General features: G+C 43.2%; 1 protein-coding gene across 1 annotated transcript in view; it reads left to right on the top strand.

Moving 5' to 3' along the window:
* The window catches only part of cep170aa (centrosomal protein 170Aa), a 31041-nt gene extending 3422 nt beyond the window's left edge, over positions 1-27619 (top strand). Inside the window, exons 2-23 of the mRNA XM_068326824.1 lie at positions 4462-4521; positions 4778-4914; positions 7398-7487; positions 8580-8661; positions 8754-8809; positions 8905-9133; positions 10297-10434; positions 13545-13718; positions 13825-14130; positions 17506-17859; positions 18003-18292; positions 19510-19599; positions 20157-20274; positions 20422-21960; positions 22123-22173; positions 23302-23575; positions 23798-24029; positions 24409-24576; positions 24664-24752; positions 24847-24940; positions 25038-25089; positions 25234-27619. Of these exons, the coding sequence (XP_068182925.1) occupies positions 4810-4914; positions 7398-7487; positions 8580-8661; positions 8754-8809; positions 8905-9133; positions 10297-10434; positions 13545-13718; positions 13825-14130; positions 17506-17859; positions 18003-18292; positions 19510-19599; positions 20157-20274; positions 20422-21960; positions 22123-22173; positions 23302-23575; positions 23798-24029; positions 24409-24576; positions 24664-24752; positions 24847-24940; positions 25038-25089; positions 25234-25550 (4848 nt within the window). The 5' untranslated portion in view covers positions 4462-4521; positions 4778-4809 and the 3' untranslated portion in view covers positions 25551-27619. The remainder of the gene's footprint in view (positions 1-4461; positions 4522-4777; positions 4915-7397; positions 7488-8579; positions 8662-8753; positions 8810-8904; positions 9134-10296; positions 10435-13544; positions 13719-13824; positions 14131-17505; positions 17860-18002; positions 18293-19509; positions 19600-20156; positions 20275-20421; positions 21961-22122; positions 22174-23301; positions 23576-23797; positions 24030-24408; positions 24577-24663; positions 24753-24846; positions 24941-25037; positions 25090-25233) is intronic.
* Positions 27620-27812: the final 193 nt, after the last annotated feature.

Below are 27812 nucleotides of genomic sequence, written 5' to 3'. Positions count from 1 at the left end.
TGCATGCTTAAGAGAATTGGTCACATGCATTGAACAAGAACATGCTGCAGGGCATATGCATCATTAATTCTGTTGGATTATCAGTAATCTGCTTTTTATCTGTTTATCAGTACAAGTTGGTTTAGTGTGTTCATTTTTCCCCTGCAGACTCAACAAGAATGACACGGTTCTAAATCAGACGTGAAGGAGAAAAAGCGTTTTTGTTTGTAATATGATGCACAGCTCTCAGTGTGTGTGTGATGTGTAAATTTCCATATGTGGGTCTGTAGGGCATGTGGCGCGCAGAGGTGACTGAGCATGTGGTGTGTTTGTGTCTTCAGGCTGGGGGTGTGCCGGCTTGTGTATAGTAATAACAATGAAGCAGGCTGATTGAATGCTGGCTAAACGGACATGTTTACTTATTTGTTCCTCTCACCAACTGCTCATGTGACCGACTCGGCTTTGCTGCACCATATGGTCTTTTCTGCTGCATGGAGCAGATTTTTTTTTTTCACTCACATGCTGCATGTGCAAACCACCTGCACACACATAAATCCATACATTCACATGCTGGTTGATGTTCTTGCTAGTTTGACAAGCTGTAATGACATATTGATGTATCACCTCTCTGCGTGATGCTATTATCCTGTTGGAGGAGATTAATGTCAGCATGTCATATTTATCGGGTTGCATAAATTAAAAGCGACTCATGCTGCTTCGTTCATTCTTCATTTTTTATATTTTAACTCAGGATTTTAATTTTTTAAAACTTTTTCTAATGGCCGATCCAATTATCAGTATTATTTTAAATAAACATGGTATAACCTGTGAACTCTGTGATGTCATATTTTATGAGGTTCTGTTTTATTTGTATTATAGATAAAGCCCAGTTTCACTTTTTCATTGCTTCTTTGAGGATCGATAGATTTTTACTACCCTTAGTGTACGCTCCACAGTTACCCATCGGGGACTGCAAAGCCTTTTGTCTGGATGTCTGTCCGGACGTCTGTCCAGAGCTCGTCTCCTTTTGAATCGGTTTCTTCTTTACTCCCCTCAGGGTCTGGAGATCTTCCTCCTCCCCAAACCTGCCTGTGATTCAGTCTCCTTTGTCTGATAAGTATGGATGCATTGTTCTTAGATCGCCATTTTTCGGTTTGTTTTGTCCTTTAGTGGGGTTTGATCTGGACTAGTTTCTTGTCAGTGCAACCAGTGGATTTTACAGGGTTTGTTTTTTGTCAGTCCTGTTTTACAATCAATCAGCCCTTGTTCTGATTCAGTGTCTAGATCAGATGAGACAGCACCACATCCTCTGGAGTTCTGTGATAAACAGTAGCCACAGGATGAGATTCAGGAGATTTGATGTAATGATTTCTGGTGGAAAGGTGAGCCTCTTGTCCAGCTTGACCTTCATCTTCCAATCCGTTTGTCGGGTTGTTGGTTGGCAGAAGGAACACCAGAGGTCTGCCTCAGCCGGAGGCTCAGGTTCATCGGATTGGGAAGGACATAGAAAATAATAAGGTGACATCTTTGGAACCAAGCCATCTTTACATTACACTATATGCGCTTCATGCTGTCTCTTCAGATGTAAAAGAGTCGAGCTTCGGTAACTACTGAGAGCTATTTATATCAGAACAATCAGGTTTCGCTGCTGTTGTGAAAACTGAATAGGCGGTCTTCTGTCTGCCAGTGGATCCTCCTGGGAAAGGCCCGACCAGACACAAAGGTCCAGTCCAACAAATGACTAAAAGCTTTTCAGTTGATTGACTGTTTGTCATTGATTACCATTAATGCTTCCCCTGGACGCATTGCGCATACAGGAAGTGTCACATCACCAGGCATTTCTTGTACTCCATGGGTTTTGTAGAGGTAGAACCCATCTTAACTGATGATAAGCTTTACTGTTACTGCATTAAGATTAATATCATAATGTGGTACGACAGCCACACCCTTACCAGAGCTAAGTTTGGCTTTCATATGACCATGTGGAAAAATGCATGGTGAGAGTATGAGTTGTCCGTCTGGGTCTGCCTCTTCCTTCCTGCTCTTCCTCTCCTACTGTCTTCCTCACTTAAGTTTGCTTTAAAATGTGTGTTCGCTGACATGAATCTGTGTGCGGAGGCGACACGCACAGCCGCTGGGAGTGTGTGTGTGATGTGGCATGAGTCAGCTATCATGGTTGTTACGCGATGTGAAGGAGACATCAGTGCTGATGGTTACCCAGATGTTGCGTCATCCTGGGATACGGACGTGAACCAGATGTGGCGAGGAGCAGCCACGTGTTGCAGCCAGGAAACATATTAGGGGACGCCAGTAAATATAGTGCCGCGCAGTGACATCACTTCCTGTCTTCTTTTAGCCAGTGTCTGATTGGCTAGTTGAGAGAGGAGGGAATAGATTTGAATTGTTAAAAAGATACAAGATTGCTTGTTCAGCAGTTTGATGGAGAGGAAACAAGACTGGTGATTAATCACAACCAGGAAATCTTATTAACGTGGCTTCATCATCACTGTGTGATTTATAAATGTCTTAATATCCCATCATGTCATGAACAATAATGTTCTTTGTTAGTCTTTATGTCTGTTGTGTGTGCCTGTATGTATAGACCATAAGGTTTTTATTCTCAGCTGTGCCGTTCAGATATTAACTTTTCCATCTTTTTTTTTAAAATCTACATTATTAAAGTTACTTTCCTTATTTTTTTTTTCTTTGCATTTCAATTTTTTGTACGGTAATTGTACTTTCATGGCCACACATTTGATTCTCTTTCCTTATATTGGGTTGAAGTGGAAGCAGATATCTCAAACATGGATAATTCCTAATTTAATCTAAAGGGACTACACCACCGGAGGCGAAAGAAAAATTATATTTGAATAATTTGGGTGACCTAGCCATTTCAAATTAGGATTGTAAGACGCACATGTAAAGCAGATGGCAGCGTCTCCTTCATCAGAGTCACCGCTGCATTCCTGCAGCTGGAACAAGGCTTTCATGTGTGATGGCAAGGCGGCTTTAGTTTTTAGTGGCACCACACAGGCTGGTATGCTGTATGCTCAGGGTCCTTAACCCCATCCTCATAACCTTGCATTCTGCAGTGACTATGCAGTCGTTATTCAGACAGCAGGCCTTCAGATGCTTTGGTTAGAGTGGGAAGGGGAAATTACACATAATTACAGTATAATGGCAATGCTGTTGTTCTTTGTAGACTTTCTCCGATAATGTATACATGGTGTGTTGTGTAGTGTGGAATCTGGGCAGTGACATGTGATTGGATTTAAGGAAATCACATATTGTGTTCTTACTTATATACATTATATAATACACTTAAACTAAATGTATTACATTATTTATATAAGTGTAAAGTACTTCCTGTTCTGACGATTTATGAAATCAGTTGGTAATCTGTTCAGAAGTTCTCCCCCGATTTGAGATCCACACTGACAACACCATCTTGGTAAAAATGACAAAATAGTACATTTGAACTGTCTTAAAATTCTTCAGTAAATGTTTCACACGTCGTGTAAATTAATTCCCGTCACCGTGATGAAAATCCCTTCCACTTGATAGACCGCTGTTGCTTTGGGACAGTCGTATTCACACAGCGTGGTGCACGGATCTATCAGAGGTGTGTAGTTAATTCAGATTTTACCAAGGGGATTAGTTAGTTGGTATACCGAGCACTTAAAAGGTCAAGTGAGCGAGAGCTTAGCTCAATAATCATTAATTCCTTCTCTAGCGGAGTTTTCTTGGCATTTTCTTCACACAACAGAGTTTGAGCTATTTAAGCGCAGCTTAAAATTACCATGAAAAGCTTCACTTTGAAGCCTGTTTATAATTAGTCTTGAAAAATATTAAACTTGTCTAAACCTCTGTGATGACTTAGACATTAAAGCGTGACCAGATACAACAATCTGTTTTAATATAAGCAACACGTTGTTTTCTCTGTGAGAAGATCCACGTTGTGGTGGCTGGTTTACATCACAGATCAACCCCCCCCCCCCCCCATCCAGTCGGTAAGTTCTACTCAGTGTAAGTCCTCCAGGCTGGGACAGTTAGAAACGTTAGAGTAGTTGGCTTTGACCTCCTTTCCAGCTCATCTGAAGGAGAGCGAGGGGAGGAGGTAAAGCACGAGGGGAAATAAATGTCCTGCCGAAGAGCTCAGCCAACATTCCTACATCACTTCCTCCTCTAACATCTGGTAATCATCAGGGCGGGCTGTGAGATCCGTCCTCACTGTTGGCACGCCGACGGTTTCCAGACGTAAACCGTGAGGCATCAAATAGCAGGACCGCCCACTCAACCTCATTCCCCCCGCTTGCAAAACAACATGAAGCAAGATGGAGTGGTTTGAATCTGCAAATGTTTTCTCTGTTCTTGTGATGCCCCTGTCTTCCATCTTCGCTTCACAGGTTCTTTTATACTTGCAAAGAAACACGTATGAATGAAATAATGAGACACAAATTTCCTTTCTCCTTCCTCTCTCAGGATGGCGTAGAGGCGTGGCGCTGTTGGCAGCCAATCAGCATTGAGCTACCTGGACCAGAGGTGTGTGACACATCTCAATGCTAAGTCCTCTTTCTTGTATTAGCTTGATGCTGCGATACAGCGCGAGAACAGTCTTCAAACGTCATCATCACGTTTGCAAAATATTCAAAACTTCACTCTTTTTAAAGATACTAATTCATTTTCTGAAGTCTGATAATGGAATTAATGAAAATGCTTTCATTTAAATACTTTGTCATTTTTGCAACTTTGAACTACACATTAGCTTGTAGTTTTCATTTGCGTTTTGTCCCATTAGGTGTTCACCACAGTTTGCAGTAGGTTGCAGAGATGAGCGTGACCTCGTGGTTCCTGGTGAGCAGCGGGGGGACGCGTCACCGACTCCCCAGGGAAATGATCTTTGTGGGCCGGGACGACTGCGAGCTCATGCTACAGGTGAGAAACCCATGCCCCCCCCCAACTAAACTCTACTTACAGCTTACTTACTCTACTTACAGCTTACTTACTTCAGTTATTGCTGTCTTGAAACAATATTAGCTATCGTTGCCTTTATTACACACGTAATGTCAGTGTTTTGGTTTGAGAGTTTTTTGTCTTTCACATAATAATGATATTAATGGTAATGAAACCTGACAGCCTCTGTACTATTAATAGTCTGCTGACCCTAGATCAGTTCGTTGCATAAGTCAAGAGGTCACAGATTATGGGTTTAGTACACATGATCTGTGTGTGCAGGCTGTGGCAGTAGAAGAATATGTCTTTATGTCTTTATTTGTTTATTTATTTGTGTATTTTTGTTAAGATTTAACTGTGCGTACATGCGAGAAGACCATGTCTGTGCACATGTGCACCTCTCTGGTGACTGCACTATTAATAGAAAGTGGGCCAGATACCTCCTGAGTTAGATCTTATCTAGCTGAGTCTGTTGTCGTGTATGGAGGGTGCGTCCATGGCAGCGGGTGTTTTACCAGCGTCCTGCTGAGTGCATGACTGTCCCAATCCATCCCCCACTGTAACCGATATTTGTTCATTCCCTCTATCGAGGAGGTCGTGTTTTCACCCATATCACCCATAAGGAATGTAGGTTTCTAAAGGGGAGTGAGATCGATCCATAGCACCTTGCGACCTGATCAAGAATTAAAAAACATTTCACATTAATTTTTACGGTGGTCTAAAGGTGCTCACAATCACTTTTTAAAAATGTTGATCCTACTCTATTTTCATGTAGGTATAATCGAGCTAATGCTCAATCCACATCAGCAATAAATTAGATATTCTCGTAGTGCCTTACGTCACAAGATTTTCCATGGCTTCTGACTTTTAGCATGTCAGCTGTGTTTCTAAAAATAGAAAATATGGTACAGTCTATGTTTTGAAATGTGATTAAACAAAACATGTCCAACTGCATATTTCCCAGGTTTAAATGTGGCGACCCATAATACATGTAGAATGTTTCTCATGGTATCATTTGGTTGTTCTAGAGTCAATATTTGTTGAGTTTTATGGGCAAAGAGAAAGTCCATCAATTATACTGCTCACATGTCTGAATGAGGATGACACAAATTAGACATACAACACAACACAACCTCTTTGTTCCCTTGTGGTGTCACATTACGCTCACACTATCATACAATAGTTTTTCAAGCTCTTGTGGAACTCTTTGGGTTCTTTACCTTTTTATTTATCTTTTATTTTCTGAATTTGCTTAGTCAAGAATGAGCTTTCAATAAGAAAAAGAAAAATACTCATTTATTCATGAATACAGTTTTAGTCTTGTCTTTCATCAGTGTCTCATCCTCCTGTGATGAAGAAATATTGAACATCATTTACATGTACAATAGTTACAAGCATGTCGGGTTGTAAAAGGTATTTTTCTGTGATGATTTCCTTGTCTGCATCTCTTGCCCGAATCCTTGCATGCCTGCTCTTTTTATGTCTTTGGATTGGATTGAGAAAAAGATAAGTGAATTCTTTCAAATCAGGGGTTTTTTTTTCTTTTCTTTTGCCGTTTGACTGCTTTAAAAGACTGAGGCCTCATCACGTGGATAAGTGTGACTGCCATCTTGTGCCATGCACCAAATGAAATACTTTCAAACGCTGCCACAACACAACAAACTACAAATGTCTTTGTGACGTGAGATGTACCTCACCGTTAGTTGAGCGGACCAAGAGAATGTTTTATAAATATTTGGGTGTCGTCTCGCAGAGTTCACCAGCAGCTTGTTTCACTCTCATATCAGTGGTTTTGACAGAGCTTTTTACATAATTGCAAAACATTCATACTTTATTAATATTACTATTGAAAAAGGGAAGACACGTGTTAAATAGAGGAACCTACTCTCATTGACATCAGTTTTAATCATATGATGTTTTTTTTTTTTATACAAAAGGAGTCACCATGGGTACAGGGGCTCATTTTGTCTATTCTGTCAACTCATCTGATGTGCATTTATGTGTCGTTTTTCTTTTGATGAATCAAATTTGAGCCGTAGTTTTACATTTTCCTTTCATTATTATTATTTTCCCCCTTTCTGTTCCATGTTCTGCCTTAAATATTGATGTGTTTAGTCGACAAGCATGTGTAAGAACACGGTTTTGTCCAGGTGGTTTAGTTGGTTTGCAAAATGAAATATTTTCTGTAGTTGGCTATAGAAAGATTGGTCTGTCCAGCAACTGTCTGTTTAAATATGGGGAGTCTTGAGGTGACTTGTGAGAAATGAAGGTAAGATTGAAATCATTCTTGGCTTTTGATTATTTTTTTTGGTTTTGGACACCACTTAAAATCAATGCTTTCACATCCACTACTTCCTTATTGCAGTGTTAGTGTGTCTGTGTGTACACACGGTACTTGAACGTGAAGCTGTCGTGTAACCACTGGGTCGATGCTTCATTTGTATGCTTTTCTCTTTCATTTGAAGTCCCGCAGTGTGGATAAGCAGCACGCCGTTATCAACTACGAAGCTGGAGCTGATGAACACAAGGTCAAGGACCTCGGCAGCCTGAATGGGGTGAGTGCAGGTATAGAAATATGCAAAACAGCAAGAGGTAAGGGCCGAGATAAAAGAACTAGTGAATGAAGACAGAATGGAAAGTGAAGAGAAAGGAGTTGAGTACTGGGTTTAACCAGCTGAAGGAGGAGTAAATGGTTTTAAGTGAGATTGATTGAGAAGGAAAAGATGGAGAGAAATACAGCAATAAAAACAAAATCACAGACATTCAAGGTAAAAATGTCCCGATCTGAGATTCTGAGTGGTTGGAGGTTAACTCATTTTTTGGCAGTCAATAAAGCCTTCTATTTTTCCACTGCACATCGATCTCGCTGTCAATGAAGACTTGTTTCATGGCAAAGGTTAAACCTAATTATGCAAATCAGGACTTAAGGGCACAATCTGTATCCGACTATGAACAAAGCACTATTAAAACTAACATAGAGCCTCACACGACTAACATGGCTGTGTTTTTTCAATTATTTTGACAAATAAATCCCCGAATGGAACCCCATGTGATCATATGGTTGTTAAACTAGCTGTGACAGTAAATCCTGGACTCACTTCCTACTGCGTCTTCATCCACCTCACTTCTTTTGCTGGACTCAAGAGGAAGTTTTTTTTCCTGCTGAGTCAGCGATGAGTAAAAAGCCGTTTGGCCAGTGTCCCCCCTCCCCCCTAGCTGTCCGACTCGAGGGGGCTTTGCCATTGTTTTGTTAAACTCTAAGGAATTCTTCTGACCAGCTGACAGTGTTTATTACATGAGCTGCGCAGGTGGGTGAGAAGTGAAGCTGTGGAGGAGACGGAAATAAAACGTTCAAACAAGAAACAAACATTAGAGAGTAACTGTCTCCAGTATTTCACATGGTACAGAAAGCATAACCTGTGAATAACATCTAAGCAAGAGATGGCATTTTCTTTGGAACTGAAGCCATTAATTAACTGATCAAGAAATAGAATGCCAGAAAATAATCAGGATTGACTTCCCTCGCCCCTCACACCTCCGTTAGCTCTTCAGGGGGGTCCCATGGCATTCCCAGGATTGATTTTACTGATATTTATTGTTTTAGATTTGCATTGACGTGACAGTATTGCCTCTTCGTCCCTCTGCAGACGTTTGTAAATGATGTGCGTATCCAGGAGCAGATGTACATCACTCTGAAGTTGGAGGACAAGCTGAGGTTTGGATATGATATCCTTTCATGTGTCTGAAGTCTGCTGCCCTCACATATCCAGCATTGCATCATCATTTTTACCAGTGTTTCTTTAACCTCTGCGTCTCACATACCAACCTGTTCACGGTGGTGAGAGGAGAGCTCACCGTGCCTGAAGAGGCTCTGAAGGTAAAAAACACACATATATAACACGTCAACCATAATAAAGTGAATGTATTTTACTACTTGAAGCACTAAACTCTTGTTTCATATCCTTCCCTTAGCATGAAAAGTTCACCAGTGGCCTCCAGCTCACCAAGAAGCCATCGAATGGTGAAGCCGCCGCCTCCGCCACCACAATCCCAAGCAGGTTCGCTGCTAAGACCCCGACAAAGACAATCAAGACCGCCAGTGGAAAGGCAGCAGAGAGCAGAGCGACAGACGGGGCCGCGTCCGCCAAAGAGCCACAAAGCAAACCAGCAGACACTCACAAATCGGAGGAGAGGATAGGAGGTGAGAACACACAACAGCTGAATTCTTGTTCACTAACCCATCTGACATATTATAAGACATTTCAGGGGTCGTATTTGGCACAGTGATGTAGCGGTTACATCAAAAACTGCTTTTTAGCTATGTGTCACTACTTTTGGATGGATTTTCTCCCCAAAATGAAGGCTGTTGAACTTATTTGTGTTTTATCACCAGCCAGTAGGGGGTGAGCCCGGTCACCAGGGAGACCCATTCAACATGCAGCCCGTTTTGAGATACAGGCACCCTAAGTTTCCTGGTTAAGCTCCAGATTTTGAAATAAGCTCAAATGGAGCTTTTGTTAGTAAAAGATTAAGCAATAACAGGGTGGCAGCGCCTTTATATTACAAACCCAAATCTCAACACTGTTTTTCTTCTAGTTATTTACAGGAACATACAGTTGATTTACTCGTTTGGACCAGTGATAGTCACACATGCACATTCAGTGCTGCATGGCCACCTCAGATGCTGCTTATGTGTTCAATGGCTACCCTCTACATGTATGTGGTTGTGTGTATGTAATCCTGTGACCATACTACTGTAATAGCAGACCACACCCAGACTTATAGCACATAGTTAGCACACAATCAGTATGTTTTATATAGAAGGCCTCTTCCTCCTGCTCAGAGCATCTATAATTATCCAGATAGAGTGTGATCAAACCCAGATGGGGTACTTAAAAGAGGAGAAGGTAAATTCTTCTCTCTCGTTGATCTTTCCTGTCACTTCTCCGCTGTGCTATCTGAGTTTTTTTAACACGTTCACACAGGATCCACTTCTATGTCAGCTTTAAATGGAGACAGGAAAGCAAGAGGAAAGTCCCGTTTTTGTTTAAATTGCTTGTGTCCACGAGAAAAACCAAGAGAGCGAGTGTGACACAGAGCACACACACATATGGGAAAATAGGTCAGTGGTTCAAGACCAGGCCCGAGGGGATTTAATGCACAAACACACACAGTATAAATACACACACACACACACACCCACACACACACACACACACACACACACACACACACACACACACACACACACACACACATAAAGGAGCAGCAGAGCTCATGTTGTGTTGTCAAAAGATGCATTAAATTGTGCACTTTCAGCGAGGCTTTCTAAAAATTCATCTGCATCTTGTGCGTCCATCACAGGGGATGTGGCAGCACTGCCTCGTGGGACCCCCCTCTATGGCCAGCCGTCTTGGTGGGGGGACGGGGATGCAGATGACGAGAACTCATTCAAACAAGAAAGCAAGTCATCCGGAAAGAAACACGACGTTGCCGTTTCAGGTAGGACGAATTAATAGATTCAGGGGTGCGGATGTTAGTTGGTTTTCAAATGATGCTTCAGTGTTTGTTACATTTTACCAGAAATTTCTGAGTAGTAAAAGTTGTAAAACCATATTTTGTTGGAAAAACACAATTCCCACTGCACATTTTTTTATAAAGTTAAGGTAACCTGTTCAAGATTACGTCAAAAACTCAGTTCATGAATAGACATAGTTTTTTGTGAACTTTGATGTGACAAAAGCTACAAGATGCATATCTCATACATTTGATGTCTCATATTCATTCTGCCACATTGTGTTATCAAAGCCATGCATGGTGTGACATTCCCACCATGTTAGATGTAGTTTGCATGGAAACTTACAGTATTTTTTTTGTATTTCAAACAAAGAAATACAAATATAATGGTACAAAGGCCGTCTTAAATTGAATGATGTGTTGCAGAGTTTTCAATCTCAGCAGGGCAATAGTATTTTGACGTTTGATCTAACTCTGTTTGCTCTACAACAGAGGTTTGTTTGTGTAAAAATCCATGAATCTATATCAATGAAGGACACACAAAGACTTTTATTCAGAACCTGTGTGTATTCCTGGTTACCTCAAATATGTGTGTGTAGCGACCATCAAACACAGTGACCCATTATCTGGAGGTGGATGGTCAGAGTAACAGGATGAAAGCCCAAACCAATAGTAAATAGCTCAGTGAGGCACAATGGGTCTGTGCCAGGCTGGTTTAGCGTGACCAGCGTTGTGTTGAATGGGGGGAGGTTAATCACACACAAACACTGGAGCGTCTCTCGCCACATCTGGATGGAGCGTCTGGCGGCATCTCGACCAGCCTGAGTAGAAATAATTGGCTCATCACGTCTGTTTTTACACGTAATTATTTGAACTCTTCCTGTGTAAATTCATGTGAATTTTTTCGCGAATTCTTGCAAAGGTTTTGTTCCCCTAGTGGAGATTAGCAAAGAGTGATTTAATAAGGGTGATTCAAAGCTCCAAAAGTTGTCCAGAAATGGGATTGGCTACCTCAGTCATAAAAGTGGGTGAGTGGACACATCTCTAAATGTTGTTGTGTTGTTGTTTTGTAATGTAATACACAGATGCTGAGCTGTGTATTTGTTCTGTAGGCTGCATGCAATATAAAAGCTAAATAAATAAATATATAGATGTATAAATGAAATAAAAGTGCAGCTCCAGCAGATCTTTTATGTCTGCTCTCATAAACGTCTGACTTCAAATGGCAGTGAAGGAAAAGAGAAGTGAAAGAGAGAAGGAGACATTCAGGCAGTGTGTTTCTCTGTCAGTCAAGTGTAGTGTGTGTCCTTTTCTCCTTCCTAGTGAATAGACTGTGTATTCAGACCCCACCACCCCCACCCCCCTCCCCCATGCATTGTCTCTAACGCCGATTGGGTTACGCCATTTCACCAGCTCCCCCAGTCCTAAACACACACACACACACACACAAACACACATACACACACACACACACACACACACACACACACACACACACACACACACACACACACACACACACACACACACACACACACACACACACAGCAAACACACCACTCTCTCCCTCCATACTGCGACATCCATAAGCTAACCACTCTCTAGTTCTCTGGTAAGTGTTCTTCTAAATTCAGATACTTGTGCTGACGGTGATGGTGTTCTGACATCCACTGGTTCTTGCCTTACGATCAGTTGTTTTTTTTAAATGTTAAAGTGTTTGATCAGTTATTGTTGTTTGACTCTAAAGCACATTAGAACCAGATCAGAGGTGAGAAGCGCAGCAGGTTGTGAATGGACTGATTGTTGCTTTTGGTTTTGTCTCAGTTGTTTAGAGTCAGTCACATAAAATCCAGACCGGCATTAACTAGAAATGACATTTTTTTTTATATGGAAGCATGCAAGGTTGGTCTTAAAGCCTTTGTTTCCTGTTCTTATGATAATAAAACTCAAAACCAAAGTAGATTGAACTGGCCGGTCTTTGCATGAGTACAGAAACTCTTCCTCGTATTAAATGTGTAGCTTCTTCCCAGATGTGTCTTGTGACTTCTGGTTACATCACTGGGAGCTGAGCTAGCGTTTACACACATTTGCACTTACAAGTGTGTAGAATAAAAGTTTAGTCAGTGTAGCACGATGTAGTAGAGGTGTAGCCTGCATTCTGTGCTCGTTATTTTTTTGTTTCCATCGGCAGCATGACAAAAATCATTGGTTGTCTTGTTCTTATGGTATTACTTTCTCAATTGTGGTTGCATTCAGTATGTGTGTGTCCTATTTAATGTAACTAAACATAAATAAATACATAGAAACTAAACGTTTATTTCCGAGTTTATTTTGGGTGAATCTGCTCCTCTGCTTAATGTATTTGTAAACAACACGGCCACATTTATTGAATTTATTATTTATGAGATTCACTTCACTGTTTCTCTTGTAATTACATTCTGCAAAGTCAGTTTGTGTGTCTCACTTCTTATCACTGATTGCCTTATGCTCCTACATGTGCTCTCCAGAAAGAAGCAGATGGCCCCTCTAATTTCTGAAAGTATCATTTATCATCTTCAGGTCCCACAGAGAGTCCTCTTGTTAATGTGAATGCATTAGAAAAAAAAACTGCTGTATATAGTGAGTGTCCAAAAATAAAAGGTTTTAAATAGCTGTGCCAGCACTTAATGTTATTCATAATTTGCATGATTTGTGTGTGTTTGTGTGTAGGACAGAGAGACAAACTGCACATGACATGATTTTGGAGTTTAACGGGCAGCATGATTAATTTTGATAAATGCTGAACCATATTCGCTAACGAGAGGGCTACGATTGAAGTGATCCAATTTGATCTCAGTTTGACCTTCACCTTTCCAGCTATTGTGAAAGACTCACATGTGACTGTAACACATATTCAGCTCTTGGTGAAGGCAGAAACTGATAGACCAACAGTCTTGTGAAAACTCAGACATCACATCATGCACCTCTTTCAGGCGGTTTTTTATATGAGACTCGCACTTGATCCTATAGTGCATTTCAGCTCACAAAGTTTGAACTGTGTGTCTTTCAGTATCTCCATCTTCCTCATAGACATCAAAATGTGTTTTTATCCTCAGACAGCAAAGAAGCACACAGAGGGGAGAGAGGAAAAGACAGCGTCCTTCACGCGGCCTCCACTCATGATTCCAGTTACTTTGAGATCCCTACCAAGGAGGGTCACATGGCGAGTAATGGCATCCATGAGATTCCCACCAAGGACACAGAGGGTACTGCCTCTCACAGCGCTGCAGGTGAAGGATAAGCTCCACTCAATCAGATATATTATAAATACTTCGAAAGTTTTATGACATTAAATCAACAAAAAAAGAGTATTAAAATGCAACATCTGCCCCACAGCTCAAGGCCACGCCTCCTTCACCATAGAGTTTGACAACACTTCTCCTGGGAAAGTCACAATTAAAGACCATGTGTCAAAGTTCACACCTGATCACCATCGGTCTCGCTCCAAGAAGAGTGGAGCAGGTAGTGGAGGAGCAGGAGGGAAGGACCTGAGCACGCTGCAAGCTGCCATGATGGCGTCTGAGAGCAAGGTGGCCGATTGGCTGGCCCAGAACGATCCCACTCTGGTCCGCAGCGAGTCGACAGAGGAGGACAGCAAGAGCATCAAGAGCGATGTGCCTGTCCATCTCAAACGGCTAAAAGGTAGAGGTTGCTTTCAGTTAAAATCTATAGTCCTGTTTATACAGAGGACATCCAATAGTGTGATCCTACACAGACATGAGGCAGCAGCGGCCTGTTTCTACACAACCGTCATTCACAATGAACAAAAATATGTTTCAGATCCGGCGTTTGTTCCGCAGCAGCAACGTCATCATCAGGTGTCTTCATCCCACTGGTGTGATTTCTGTGTACATTATGCATGCTTTCATGACGACTGTGATGATTTTGCGATAGGATTAGCAGCTAGCAGAAGCATTTAAACCATTAGCTACTGGTCTGACAACCAATCATACAGCTTAGCAAGAGCCCCACTAGAATACCCCCCCCAACCCTCCCCAGATTTAAAAAAAAAATTTATTTGCAGACAAGTTATCCTGTGAGAAGGACATATTAATGCATTTGTTAATTTCACTGTTTTTAATCTGTCCTTTTTTTTTGCATTGCTAGTGACATGTAAATATTTTCTGATTACCTGTGTTATCTGGTTGCTGTGCATCCTTTAGAGAAAGTTTGAGATTGACATGACTGTAAATTTCATGCTTCACTCCATTTCTTTGTCCTGTTCACCTCCTGATAGCATCCTGCATCCTGCTATCAGGAGTCTTTTTTGTGGGTTAATGCTACAGTCAACCAATACCAAGACTTTCAGTTGAAATGCTAAGCTAAACTGCAGCAGAGTGTAAGCTGTTTAATTAAATGGAAGTCAATTTACGATGCTGTGGACATGTGTGGGGGAGGGACCAGCAGACAAGAGTGGAAGTGCAGGAGTGAAAAGCATGGAAGCTAATTCATTAGACGGCGTTAGCGAGACGTGCATGACAACTGGCTGATGGAGCTGCTCACCTGATGGATGACGATGTTGCTGCTTGACTTTGAGGCGCTGCAATTTTTCCAGCTGATGAGCAGATCGTTGATATTCAGCACCAAAAGGAAACGAGGGAAATCAAAAGCAATAGATGGAATGTGGTTGTGACACAAGTCACAGGAGGAAAGTCAAGAACAGCCACATAAATAGAGACAAGAGGAGGTGAATACCAAAAATGATTGTACAACAATAGGGAAGAGACAGATAGAGGCTTGTTGAGCAGTTTTTGGGCAGACGGTCGTGTTAATGATGCAAACAATGACTGAAAAAGAGTTTACACACATGGATGTGTGAAATAAGAACAAGCAGCAAAATACTCTGTGTGAGAAACGCGTTTCAGCACTGAATCAGATCACGTGTGGTGAAAATCCATTGTGTCTGTGTGTGTGTGAGACATGCTTTAGCTCTGTTCTGCAGACATGCAGTGCAGCGTGTGTGAAAGGAGGCGTGTTAGACGTGTTCGGGGTGTGTCGTAGTTGCGAGGCAGAGACAGGCGGAGGTTTTAGCGAGGAGGCAACTGAAGCCCAGCTTTTGATGTGTAAACATTGAGGTGAGTCTCTTCTTTCTTGGTGTACAGGATGCATTTTCATTCAGCCACTTATTCTGTTAGTGCTGACATTTCAACTGCTGTGTGTGTATTATTGTACATCTCTCTGCATCCTATTAAAATCCAGGCTGTAAATCTGTGTTATTTGTTAGGATTCAGCATCACTATTTAATGCATTAGCTGTAGTATTTTTTTGAGCAGCAGTAAAACTGCTAATAATTTCCATCATGCTTGCAGATTTTAAACTCACAAGTGCATTTATTCAGTATTTGAAATCCGTGTATTCATGTGTTTTAGTGTGTGTGGTGCTTTTATGTGCGTACAGCTGAGCAGGCGGAGGCAGCTCCACTGTGAGTCATGGTGGGGCGACCGGGGCAGAGCGCTGGACTCTCACAGATACCTCTGTTCTCTGGCCCTGCCAACGGCTTCTTTGTCTGGGGCAGTCAGCTTCAAAGACCTGCCTCCCTCCATCTGCTGATCCGCTGGTGGAGCTGCTGCAATGATTTCTGCTCTCCACTTTCGTTCTAGCCATGCTGGGGTTTTTTTTTCTTTTCCTTTTTTTAAGTTAAATGCGTGCTTGGTTACATTTCAAACACTGATAGAAGGCTGTAAAGCTGGAAGAGGTGGATGGAGGAATGGAGTGAGACGTAGATTCAGAGATAAGTGCAAGGCTATAATAGTACATAATGAAGAAATAACCTGTAAAAGTGCCAGATAGAACCTCAGCTGTCTGGAAGTCACTAGCACACAGCAGATTAAACTTTTAAAAAATGGTGAATACTACGATTCCCAGAATGCAAATCATAATTTTTCATGAGACTCTCCCAGTCTTTTAAGCTCTTATCTCTGCATTTGGTCCCCAAGGCCAAACTAACACTTTTGTGACGCTTAAAGAGATTGGTAATGTGTGATATCGCCCTGAACACCATTCAGTACAGATCAAATGATAAAGACAGATTATCAAAACGATCAGGTGTGGACGGTTCCTCCACCAGACACTCACTCAACCACATAAACACTTTGTCCCCTTTTCTGCTGAAAAACAGTCCATCTCTAGTTCTTGTTTTATCTACACTGTTACTGCTGTACTGGACGTATATTCATGCACGTTTTAAATACGCTGATTTATCAGCTGAGACGGGGCATAGCCTCTAGATAATGTGGTGATGCTACAGTGTCAATTCATTTTAATTTGGGAGCATTTAGCCCTGTGTGTAAGTCTGAAAACATGAGTGCATGCAGACATCCAAACCCATCAGAGGATTGATAAAGAGACGCATAAGTTAAAGTACCTGATCCATCAGCAGGATGGACTTGTTAACTGACGGGGAGGAGTGACTGTCAGCTCTTGAGCTCCTTCCCCCGGGCTCTCTCCTCTTTCTCATCCACCGACCCCCACCACCTTGACCCATCATCCCTCCCAGTTCAGCCTCCTTTCACATCTCCTCCTGTCATCCTCCGTCCCTAACCTCCAAATCCACCACCCCCCCTCCATTTTCTCCTCCTCCCCTCCCCCTTGTCACATTCTCAACCCCAGTAGACCGGCCAAGTATGAGAGCGAGTGACATGTCTGGATTAGTGTGGGGCTCTGCCTGACACAGAGAGGACATGTTGATTCGCCTCTCACTGATCAGACTATAGGGATAACAGTAATGTGGGGGGGCACACCGGGGGTCGGTCAGGTGATGAGACTCGCACCACCACCTCATGTCCATCATTAAAGATCAGAGGCTAAACAGATGCTTCTTACTGGTCCACAGTGGAGGCTCAAGAAGTTGTGGTTCTCTGCTGTGATTTATGGGACATTTTTCTTCTTCTTCTTCTTCATTGAGATGTTGCTGTTTTACTGCTACAGATATTTTTATGGTAGACAACTAGTATCCAAAAGGATAAAGTTCTAGCATAGCAGTAACTTACCTGTGTTCTGTGTTTTGTGTTCTAACAGGCAGTAAACATGAGGATGGCACCCAGAGTGACTCAGAGAACGGACTGGGGTTGCGTTTCGCCAATCGTCGCCAAGCCCTTGAGGAGCGCCTAAAAGCGGCACACGGCCATGCGGGGGGAGGGGCCGGAGGAGGGAGCGTCACCGTGAGCGGGACCCGATCGTCCGGCTCGCGCACTGCCTTCATGATCGAGTTCTACGATGAGGAAAACCCTCGGAAGCGTCGTTCGTACTCTTTTTCCCAGACTGCACCTCTGCTAGAAGGAGGATCTGGCGGGGAGGGACTGTGTTCTCAACCCCCTTCTCACCCCAAGGTGTTCAGCATTTCCACATCTGCGACTACAGCTTCAGAATCAGGTGATAAAACTTTCGTTATGTCTTTCAAAATTAGATTATTAGTCAATAAAAATCGTTTGCAGTGATTTGTAGTGATTTTGTTTGCACCCTAAAGCTCCACAGAAGCATGAAATATTTACGTGTTTGTTTCTGGTTACCTTCAGGTAAGGTGCCTGCTCCCATACCGGCCACGGTGACTGCAGGCGCCCCTACGGCCGCACGCGTCCTCCTCAAGCAGAGGTCAGAGGACCCGAGCATCGGTCGCAGCTCAGCAAGCACCGGCCTGGCGACAGGCAGCCCCACCACCCCCAGCGAGGACGCCTCTGTCGTCGGGAGGGAAGCAGGAAATGCTGGAGGGGAGGCAGAAGACGACCACAGCGATAAAGGCACCTATACGATTGAACTGGAGAACAGAAACCCAGAGGAAGAGGAGGCCCGGCGCATGATAGATAAGGTACGAGTGTTCAGAGACGTTCATCTGCCTGCGTTCAGATTAACTTCGGTCTTTCTGTTTCAGTCATCCCAAAATGATTGTCTCAATACAGCGTTTAATTCAAAAGAGTCAAGATGCTTTTGAAATTGAGCTAGCTGTCTGGGTTTCGGTGTTTGTTATCTTGCACTGCTTTGTACTGGATGTAGGAGCGACCAGAAAGGATAAGAGTCACGGTAACAGTCCTTAATCTATTCCCCACAATGCTCCAAAGCCTCCATGACTGAGGTGTGGCACAGAGAGGACGGTCAGGGGAAAATAAATTGCACAAAATTTAGATTTTTAACCAATTGTACAAATTAAGTAATAAAAATCTATCATGACAAACCGGATTGACACATGTGGTACGTCTGGACGGTGCTGTTGCCACTAAAACAAGGCCGCCATCGCTCCTTCCCCTCTGAGAGGCCAAAAGCAGCGAGCGTTCAGAGAGATGATTTAATGCCTTTTTCTGGTTGACATTTACTGACTGAAAAAATGCTGACGTTCCTTTCTACCTTCAGTTATAAGCAAAGTAAGATTAAAAAGACTTGAATGAGGACAAAAGCTTGGCTGTTAGAGCAGAAGTTGAGACGTTTTTATTGCTAAATGTTAAAGAGAAGACTGGCAACTTACCTATTTATATTCAGAGAGCTACGTTCCTGACAGTTATGGTTGTTTGACATAAATGACACTTTGGAAAACGACGCCTTAAGGAGTTTTTAATTGTTGTGTACGGGTGTTAGTTGAGGACGAGCAGCGAGAGTTAGCGAGTTTGTGTTTCCAGTCTGAGGACATCGTACTCCAAACTGGAAGTGTTGTTATGCTAATTCCAGTAATTAGCTGACACACTGATTGGCACATTGCTCATAGACTCTCTGCGTCTTGTGTAGTAGTGGAGTATGTGTGTGTTTCTTGCCATGGTTCTCAACTATCAAATGCAGATTGGTGCTTTAACTGCTGCTCCTTCCTCTTCTTGTTGCTCAGTTCTCCTTCACTCATCAGGATTTCTGTGGGATAATATTACTGTTTATACACCATGTGTGTGTCACATTGCTTGTGTCTATAATACATGATAAAAACTGATCGGAAAGTGTGACTGTTCCTCGATTCATAATGTCATATGATCTGCCTGCATTAAACGTCATTATGTTGCCACATAGTCATCATTTATTCCCTTTTGTGTTGTCTAATGTTTGTAGGTTTTCGGTGTTCAGCAGAACCTGGACCCGTCTTTCCTGTCAGATCTGAAAGAAGGAAAAGCAAAGGAGACAAGAGAGACTGGAAAAGAGGTAGAAAACTTTGCTTTCTCCATAACTTTCTGCCTTTTCTGGGAGGTTTGTTTTTCCCTTCTTTCTCCTTTTCTCCTCATGTGTTCAACCATGGACAGAAGTGTAGACCACTACAACATGTAATGAAGTTTTGCTAGTTTAAATTAAGTCAAAATGTAAAAAATATTACCCTTGACTTCCTGCGTCATTGTGCTTCTCGTGTGTAAGAGTGGCTGAGTTTCTGAGTCATAGTAACTCATGACTCGAGCGATATACTCCTCCAGCTTGGGAGGATACTAGTCCTCCTGAGAATGACCTAGTTCACTCTAAGATGAGGAGAAACATCCTCTGCCCCCCAGGCTAAACCACACGAGGGGGAACCCAGTGCAGTTTTTCTGCAGAGCTTTTTGTCTTCTAGGTAAACGTCTGAAGTAAAATAAAGAAACAGTTCTGGTTTTCGTTCTTGTGAGATGATTGTGATCACTAATTGACTTAACTGCTCCTTTATTCCCAGTGATGTCATTCACAAGTGTCCTTTCTTGTTCTCATCACCCCCACCCCCCCTTGTGCTCCCTCAGGCTCATCCTGGTGACCCCAGTTGGGTCTCCCAGTGGGCCAGTCTAGCTGCCAATCACACCAGGACAGACCCAGAGGGCTCAGGAGCAGAGACGGCTGCCTTCCTCCACAAAGAGAGAGGCACGTACTCAGTTTTAATCGATTATATTTAACATTACGCTTGAGTAGAATGTACAGCTATCTGGAATTGAAATCACCAGTATGCACAAGTAGCACTAAAATGGGCGGATCTTGAATGTTTGCTAATTGTTCTTCACTCTCCTGTAGCTGATGCCTTTGAGTCTGGAGCATCCCTGAGCAGAGATGAATCCTCCTCCGGTCTGACCGACCGAAAGCGCAGAACCCTCCCCCAGCTCCCCGTGGATGACCCCCGGGCTAAACCCACCACCAAAGCACCAGGACTGCGATCCGAGATAGGGGAGAAGCAAGACACGGAACCCCAGGAAAAGGAAAACAAAGGAGACGGGGAGTCCCCGATCCTCATGGACGACGGAGAGATGACCGGCAAAAGAAAACAAAGCTCTACTGCTTCTCCATCCAAGCCGCCTCTGCGGACTGGAAGCTCTGAGCGCAGGAAGAGGTCGGAGGAGAGAAAAGGAGGAGGAGCAGGTGAAGGAGGAGACAAGTCTGGAAAGCCTCTTGTGCGCCAGGGCAGCTTCACCGTAGAAAAGCCCAGCACAAACGTCCCATCAGAGCTCATCCCACGCATCAACAGAGGCAGCAACGGGCGCGAGCGCAGCGACTCGGGGGGCAGCATGGACACCGCTACGCTCCTGAAGGACACCGAAGCCGTCATGGCTTTTCTAGAGGCCAAACTGAGAGATGAAAACAAATTAGACCACAAAAGTAGTAAATCAGCCATCACCAGTCAAGGTTTAGGTTCTGGCTTCATCCCACGAACTGATTCCATCTCTCCTGAGTCGGATGTTGACACGGCCAGCACAGCGAGTCACCTGGCTGGGGAGGCAGAGAGGAAGACGTCGACCGGCGGTGAGCAAAAACGACGTTCCCTCAGCAGCATGCACCGGGAGAAGAGCAGCATGAGCACAGGTTCTAAGACCGGGGTCACTAAAGGTAGCACCCGGGAACGCTTGGAGAGGAAGTCCAAAACCACAACTGCAGAGGCAACAAGCCGGACTGACGCACGCCGCTCTTTTCAACCGTCCTCTGCTTCCTCCAGAGCTCGCCAGCCTTCTCTGGATCTCACAGATGACGACCAGACGTCGTCTTTCCCCATTTCTGACATCCTCTCATCGGACCAGGAGACGTACTCCGGACCTTTGGGGAATTCCAAACTGGAAAGCAGGTCTACGAAAGCCTCTGCCGGCGGTTCCTCTAAAGGTAGCCGCACTCTCCAGGCCGCCACCACTTCCTCCCTGAACAAGCAGGCCTCGCTGCCTCAGCCACGCCCCACCAGAGCGTCTCTTCTTCGCCGCGCCCGTCTGGGGGATACATCCGACACAGACTTGGCCGATGCAGATCGAGTGTCCGTTGCCTCCGAGGTCTCCACCACCAGTTCCACCTCAAAGCCGCCACCCGGTAGGAAGGGGCTGTCACGGCTGGACATGCTGGCCCAGCCACGCAGAAACCGTCTGGGCTCCATTTCAGCCCGCAGCGACTCAGAGTGTACGATGACGCGGAGCTCCACCTCCTCACCCCGCCTTTCTGCTGAGACCGCTCTGCGGCTGGGATTGCGCTCGTCAACGCCAACAGAGAACAAGCTAACGCCCAGGATGAGGGCTAACAGCGTGTCCAAACTGAACGAGGGGAAGAAGACCACCACGTCCGGATACTGCTCGCCTACAGGTGAGCCTCACATCTGGGTTTATGGGAAGTTCTCCATTGAGGTTGCTTTTATTTATCAAGTACAAAATGTGATCAACACACCTCATTATGTGTCTGTGTGGTGTGTAAACATTTGTCTGTGAACATTTCCACTGTGTTGTGACAAATGTTGTCATCGTCCAGAGAGCTCTCTGCCAGAACCTGAGGGCGGTGATGCAGAAGAAGAGTTAATGGGTACTGTACCAGAGCTGTAGATGTTTGATCATGCTGCGTGTGTGTGTGTTTGTCTGTGTTTTTGTGTCAGACCTGGGACACAGTAATAGAAACATTATTCAGCTGTCATTCATTTGAAAAGGCACAAACCCAATTTTAAATCGTGGTTGCTTAAGTACATCGCATACAGATATTCCAGTTGTTCTAATGAAGCTGAAGTATGGTGACCCAGCTCTAGCATATGTTGTCATGTTAATATTGACATCCATCAAAGAAGGCTGTGATGAAGACCTAAATGCTCTATTTATACTTCAGTCCTTTAGAGAACTCTATCTTCTAGGGATATAATGGGTTAGAAGTATGAGAACATCAGATATATTTTGTGTCATAAATTGTTGTGAAATACCTTATAATAGTAGTGACATCATTAGTTTCAACATTAGTTTCATGCATAAGTTTTCATTTCCTCTCTGATATATAATTGTCATATTTGCTCAAACTACAAAGAAATGTTGGCTTTTGACCAAAAGGAGGTGAAAATAATTATTGTAGCTCTATTCCCTCCCTTTCATTTAGGACTCTTTGGTGAATTACAGCCAATTACGGTAACATGGAGTCAACAGGGAGTGAAATGCTGTGTGTAGAAGGGCTGCGGCTGTACTTTTAACATTACTTCAGTCTGAACTTTCACAAACACCACAGCTCAAGCCTCAAAACCCAAGAGTAAACGGCTGTGTGGCACTGCTCCACCTTGTGGAGGATTTTACCCATTACACTCGTAGAGCATGAAGTGGTCTCATCACAGGGCAGCAACATTAATGCTGTTGTGTGACCGGCGTGAAGCAGCCTGACTTATCCCTTTGTTTGGTGGCTGATTTACAGTTTTCATGGTTCTGCTTTCAATGTGGTTGTTCTTTATTTGTTTGCTGAATCAGAGAATAACATTATATGTTAGAATGTCCGTCACATCCTGGAATGCCTCACTACTTAAATGTGTCCTTAACGTGTATTCAAGGGTGTAATGCGTAACACACGAAGTCTCTAATGTTCACCAGCTTATCGTTGTAACTTATAATGAATTAATATTAAATGTAATGAAAGAAAATACAGAACTATTCATTAAATGATCGTGTGACTCTTACTTTACAGTATCCAGTAGCAGCAGGTGGAGACGTCTGCCGCAAGAATACGGCTCCACGTCGGAGGAAGAGTTCGGCTCCAACCAGATTCACCAGAGGCACGGAGGACGCTCCCACGTGCGGCCCCATCACCTCGTACCACATCGCAGCTCAAGACTCAGCACCACCGCCACCCCCGGTTCCAGTGGCATGATGGGTACGGGTGGAGCGGGGGTCAAACACCGCATGAAAGAGCAAGATGAGTACATCAGGGACTGGACGGCTCACAGCGAGGAGATAGCCAGGTACAGATGTGTGCTGACGTTTATGAGACCGGTGCAGTGTAGAAAAATTCAATGTTTTGTTAATCTACTGTTTCGAAGTAATGCTGTAAAGTTTAACAAGAGTTATCCCTCTTAGCTCCACTTTTATTTTGAAATGTATGTAGTCACAGGTTGCTGTTGATGCGAACTGCATGTCTTCCTGCCTCTCCTAAAGAATTCCTCCATCTGTCTGATGGTTAACAGGTTATTCCCATGTGTGCGCAGGATTAGCCAGGACTTGGCTAAGGACTTAGCCATCTTGGCCCGTGAGATCCACGATGTGGCTGGCGAAATCGATTCGGTCAGCTCATCTGGCACGGCGCCCAGTACCACCGTCAGCACCGCCGCCACCACCCCGGGATCGGCCATCGATACCCGGGAAGAGGTAGGCCCTGCACGCCCCACGCAGACGGACATTCAGGAGAGCATGAAAAAGGTGCCCGGTTTTCTTCTTCTATCTTTGTCTGTCATTGCGCCTCCATTGTGGCTTCACCATCCTTCCTGTGTTGCTTTGATAAAAATGGCTGCCTGTCTGTCTGCTTTTATTCGCTGTGAGAGGTATTCATTTGCTCCACACTCACAGGCTCCACGTTCATCTATTTTTTAATTCTTATTTTTGGCGTGAGAGGATTTGCTTACTTAAGTATAACAGTTAATATTTAACTTTTGTTTGCTGGCAGCTCTAAAGCTGCTTAGCTTTCTGACTGAGTTCCTAATCCCTTCATTTGTCAAACATCCTTAATTATTCTCTGAAGGCTGAATTTTTTTTTTTTGAGCTTCATCTCCTCTCTCTTCTCTCATCTGTTTTTGCCCAGCTGGTGGATCGGGTGTTCGACGAGAGTTTAAACTTCAGAAAGATCCCGCCTGTGATTTCAACCAATAAGGCGCCAGAGATCAACGGTAAGCCGCCAGAGATCCGCCCACGTGCTCCTGAAGGTCACGAGCCCCGAGCTCTAAGGCGACGCACCTGGAACCGAGAGGAGGTGAGCAGCAATGGCAACTCGTCGTGACGACCATCACCTCCTGACCAACAGATATCAAACTTCATTTCTTTTCCTCCGTGTTTTCAGGCTGTGCTGGACAGCCTGCTGCTCCATTCAGTCTCTCAGCTTTCCACCAAGATTAGACACGGAGTCGACAAAACAGCAGGAAAAATCAGGTATTCTTATTCATTGGTATAACCTTCCAGTGTATCCATATTCCCTTTCTTCTGCTGTAGTTTAAAATTTGTGCTGTCGTGTTTTTCTCTCCAGGATATTGTTTAAGGACAAGGACAGAAATTGGGATGAAATTGAAAATCAACTACGATTAGAAAGTGACATGCCTCTCCTGAAAACCTCCAACAAGGTACAGAAACACACTCGCCTGAACGACATTTGATTTCAGGAAATGTGGAGAATTATCTGGAGCTAATATATTTTGATTTCTCTCATCCGCTCTTCAGGAAATCTCTTCAATCCTCCTGGAACTGAAGAGAGTAGAGAAGCAGCTTCAAGGTAGAGACGTGTGTTCAGTTATAGGTGTTTCTAATGAAGCATAATTGAAGTTGACTTTTTGTTTGTTATTGATTTTATTAATAAATTTACAGACTTCTACACAAAGCGGTCCTCACATTGATTCTCTCTCTGCTTCCGTCTCAGTGATCAACGTGATGGTCGATCCAGATGGGACTCTGGACGCTCTGGCCAACCTGGGCCTGACCAGCCCTACGACTCCCACAAAGCCTCAAACCGCCAAAACCACTCCCCCCTCTGTCGTGAGCCCTGGATCTGCGCCTCCAGCCAAACAATCACTACCAGAGATCCTTCCTGGGCCCGGAGGATCAACTTCCAGGGTTCAGGCTTCATCTGCAGTGACTCCACAAGAGTCCGGTCCAGGGCTAAGCCTACCAGGAGTCGGAGGACTGCCCTTCAACCGCATACGGCCAACTGGAAAGGAGGCTATCGCACAGAAGTGAAAAGAAAGTCTCTCTGAGATCAGTATTATGTGAATAAACATGAGTGGACTTTGGGTATAGCTGGTCATCCACATTCACAACAGTGCAGCAAGTGAAGGTTTGTTGGTGTCATGTGATCATTATTTAGATTAAGTCAGCCAGGCGAGAATGAAGCATTTCAGTTGACCTTTAGACAACATTTTCAATCCCATCTGACCCATCATGGATGAACCAATGAGTAGAAAGCGGCCCTTGAATGACTGATCCGGATGGACTCACATTATGAGATTTTCACGTTTAAGCTTGTCGCTTATTAGCCAAACTGACTTCCTGATGGACTGAATGCCGCCTGGCTGCTTTCCCAGCAGACAGATCTTTGTGGTCGTACCCTCCTCTTGCCTTCTCCATGTGTCTGGACCCGACCTAAACTAAGTACATGCCTTAAAACACATCCCCCAATAGTAGCAGCCCCTTTACCCTCAAATAATAAACCACTTTTAAGAATTTAATACAGTTTCAGACCAACAGAATGCATTGTAAAGTAACCTTTATTTACACAATGTTGAAATATAACACGACACCATGATTTATCAACTCGTCAGTATATACTTCAGCGGCCTTAAGTAGCTACGCTGGTGAACCACACACACACACACACACTTTATGCCCAAAACATTTCACAAATCTTGCAGGATTGCGTCTGTAGATATTTCAGAACTCTAACCGTCCATCGATGCATCTTTCAAGCTGACACTGTTATAACTGATTTGTAGTGCCTCCCCATGTCTGTCTTCACCTGTTGCTCCTCCGCCCGTTTCGTTTGACTCTTTCCTTCCCGTCCTTTCTCTCTCAGTAGTGGAAACAGTGTTACTCCAGTAGCATGTACAGGAAGGAGAGAGCCGTCTTCCTGGAAGTTGGTGTCTGTGCTGATCGTGCTTTTACTGAATGGTAGTTTTAAAATAATATTAACAGCCTTTGGGAAACTGTTGATCATTTCTTCCCCAATAATCACAAAAGTTCAAGTCGATTGAACATGTCATTTTCGAGCAGATAATCCGCCTTTGAAGTTAATCCCTTTTTCAAATATTGCACCTCGTCTACGGGTCTCACGTTTTTCTCTGAATGTCAACATTTTTTTCCATCAAAAAAATCCAAGATTGGGAAGTTTCATTCATCTTTTTTGGCCCGTGTGACTTGGCCATTGAGATTCATGTCCCATCCCTTTTTGAAGTACGTATTTAAGTGTCTTATGAATTGGGTTTTCATAGCTTATTCTGGATAAAGTGACTTACATAACAATGAGCAGAGAAATGAACTATTAAAACTAAACGTTTTCTTATCTTTGGTATTGTAGATATTGCAGACCTTTGCTTTTTAATGCATTGCTTGGCAGTAAATTAAATTTCAAAAATCAATCTCTGAGCTCATGAACACAAACCATGCTTTTTTTTTTTCAGGAAAGTATAAAAAATGCTTATCTCTTCAGTTACTTTGCTGATAATACTATGGAGGAGTCCCAGTTGACTGACCCTGTAACGCTGCAGTGACAGCATAGATGTCTTTCTCACTTACTTTTATGAGTAAGGCATTTTCTAAATTTCTCTGTGGTTAATAGTCTGCATTCAAGAGCATGATAGTTTTAAGACAGACTTAAAAATGTTAGTACTTAGACACTCTTGCTATAGATTTAGGTACCAGAACATGTTCATTTCCTTCTCTTTATAGTGTACTGTGTTGCGCCTCCAAGTGCCCATTTTAACTCAAATGAGGCAGTGATTAAAACAAAAATTCTTTTCTTTTGCACATCAAATTGTGATTTTTCAAACAGTTGTGAAGAAGCAATGAAAGTCTGCATCACACATCACATGGTTTGAATCTCAATTCACCTTTTATCAGAAGTGACTGCCTTTTCCTCTGTGGAACTATTGGTAGTACAAATTAAATCTAATCTTTAAGCCATGTTTTATCAAAAAATTGAAGTTAGGGGACTGTGAATGATAGGTACATGTTTATTTTTTAAATTGTCTTCTGTTCTCCGTTGTCTCAGTATTTTGTCATTTTTGTAAAGAAATAAAACACCATTTTATTTATTTTTTTGTTTAATAATTTGTGAATGTTTTTTGCATTTTATATTTCTTCAACTACCTGCATTGTTTCTTACTCTTAATAAAAGAGAGCCATTGACCTGTTTGTTTCTGTTTGACTGTATTAGTCACAATAGAGGAACATTTATGTCTATCTGATTAAACTTACGTTCTAAAACTCTTATAAAAGGCATACCTG

This window comes from Antennarius striatus, chromosome 11 (assembly GCF_040054535.1).
Source record: "Antennarius striatus isolate MH-2024 chromosome 11, ASM4005453v1, whole genome shotgun sequence".
Taxonomy (NCBI): Eukaryota; Metazoa; Chordata; class Actinopteri; order Lophiiformes; family Antennariidae; genus Antennarius; species Antennarius striatus.
The sequence above is the reverse complement of the archived record's forward strand: the minus strand, read 5'-3'. Positions and strand labels throughout refer to the sequence as shown.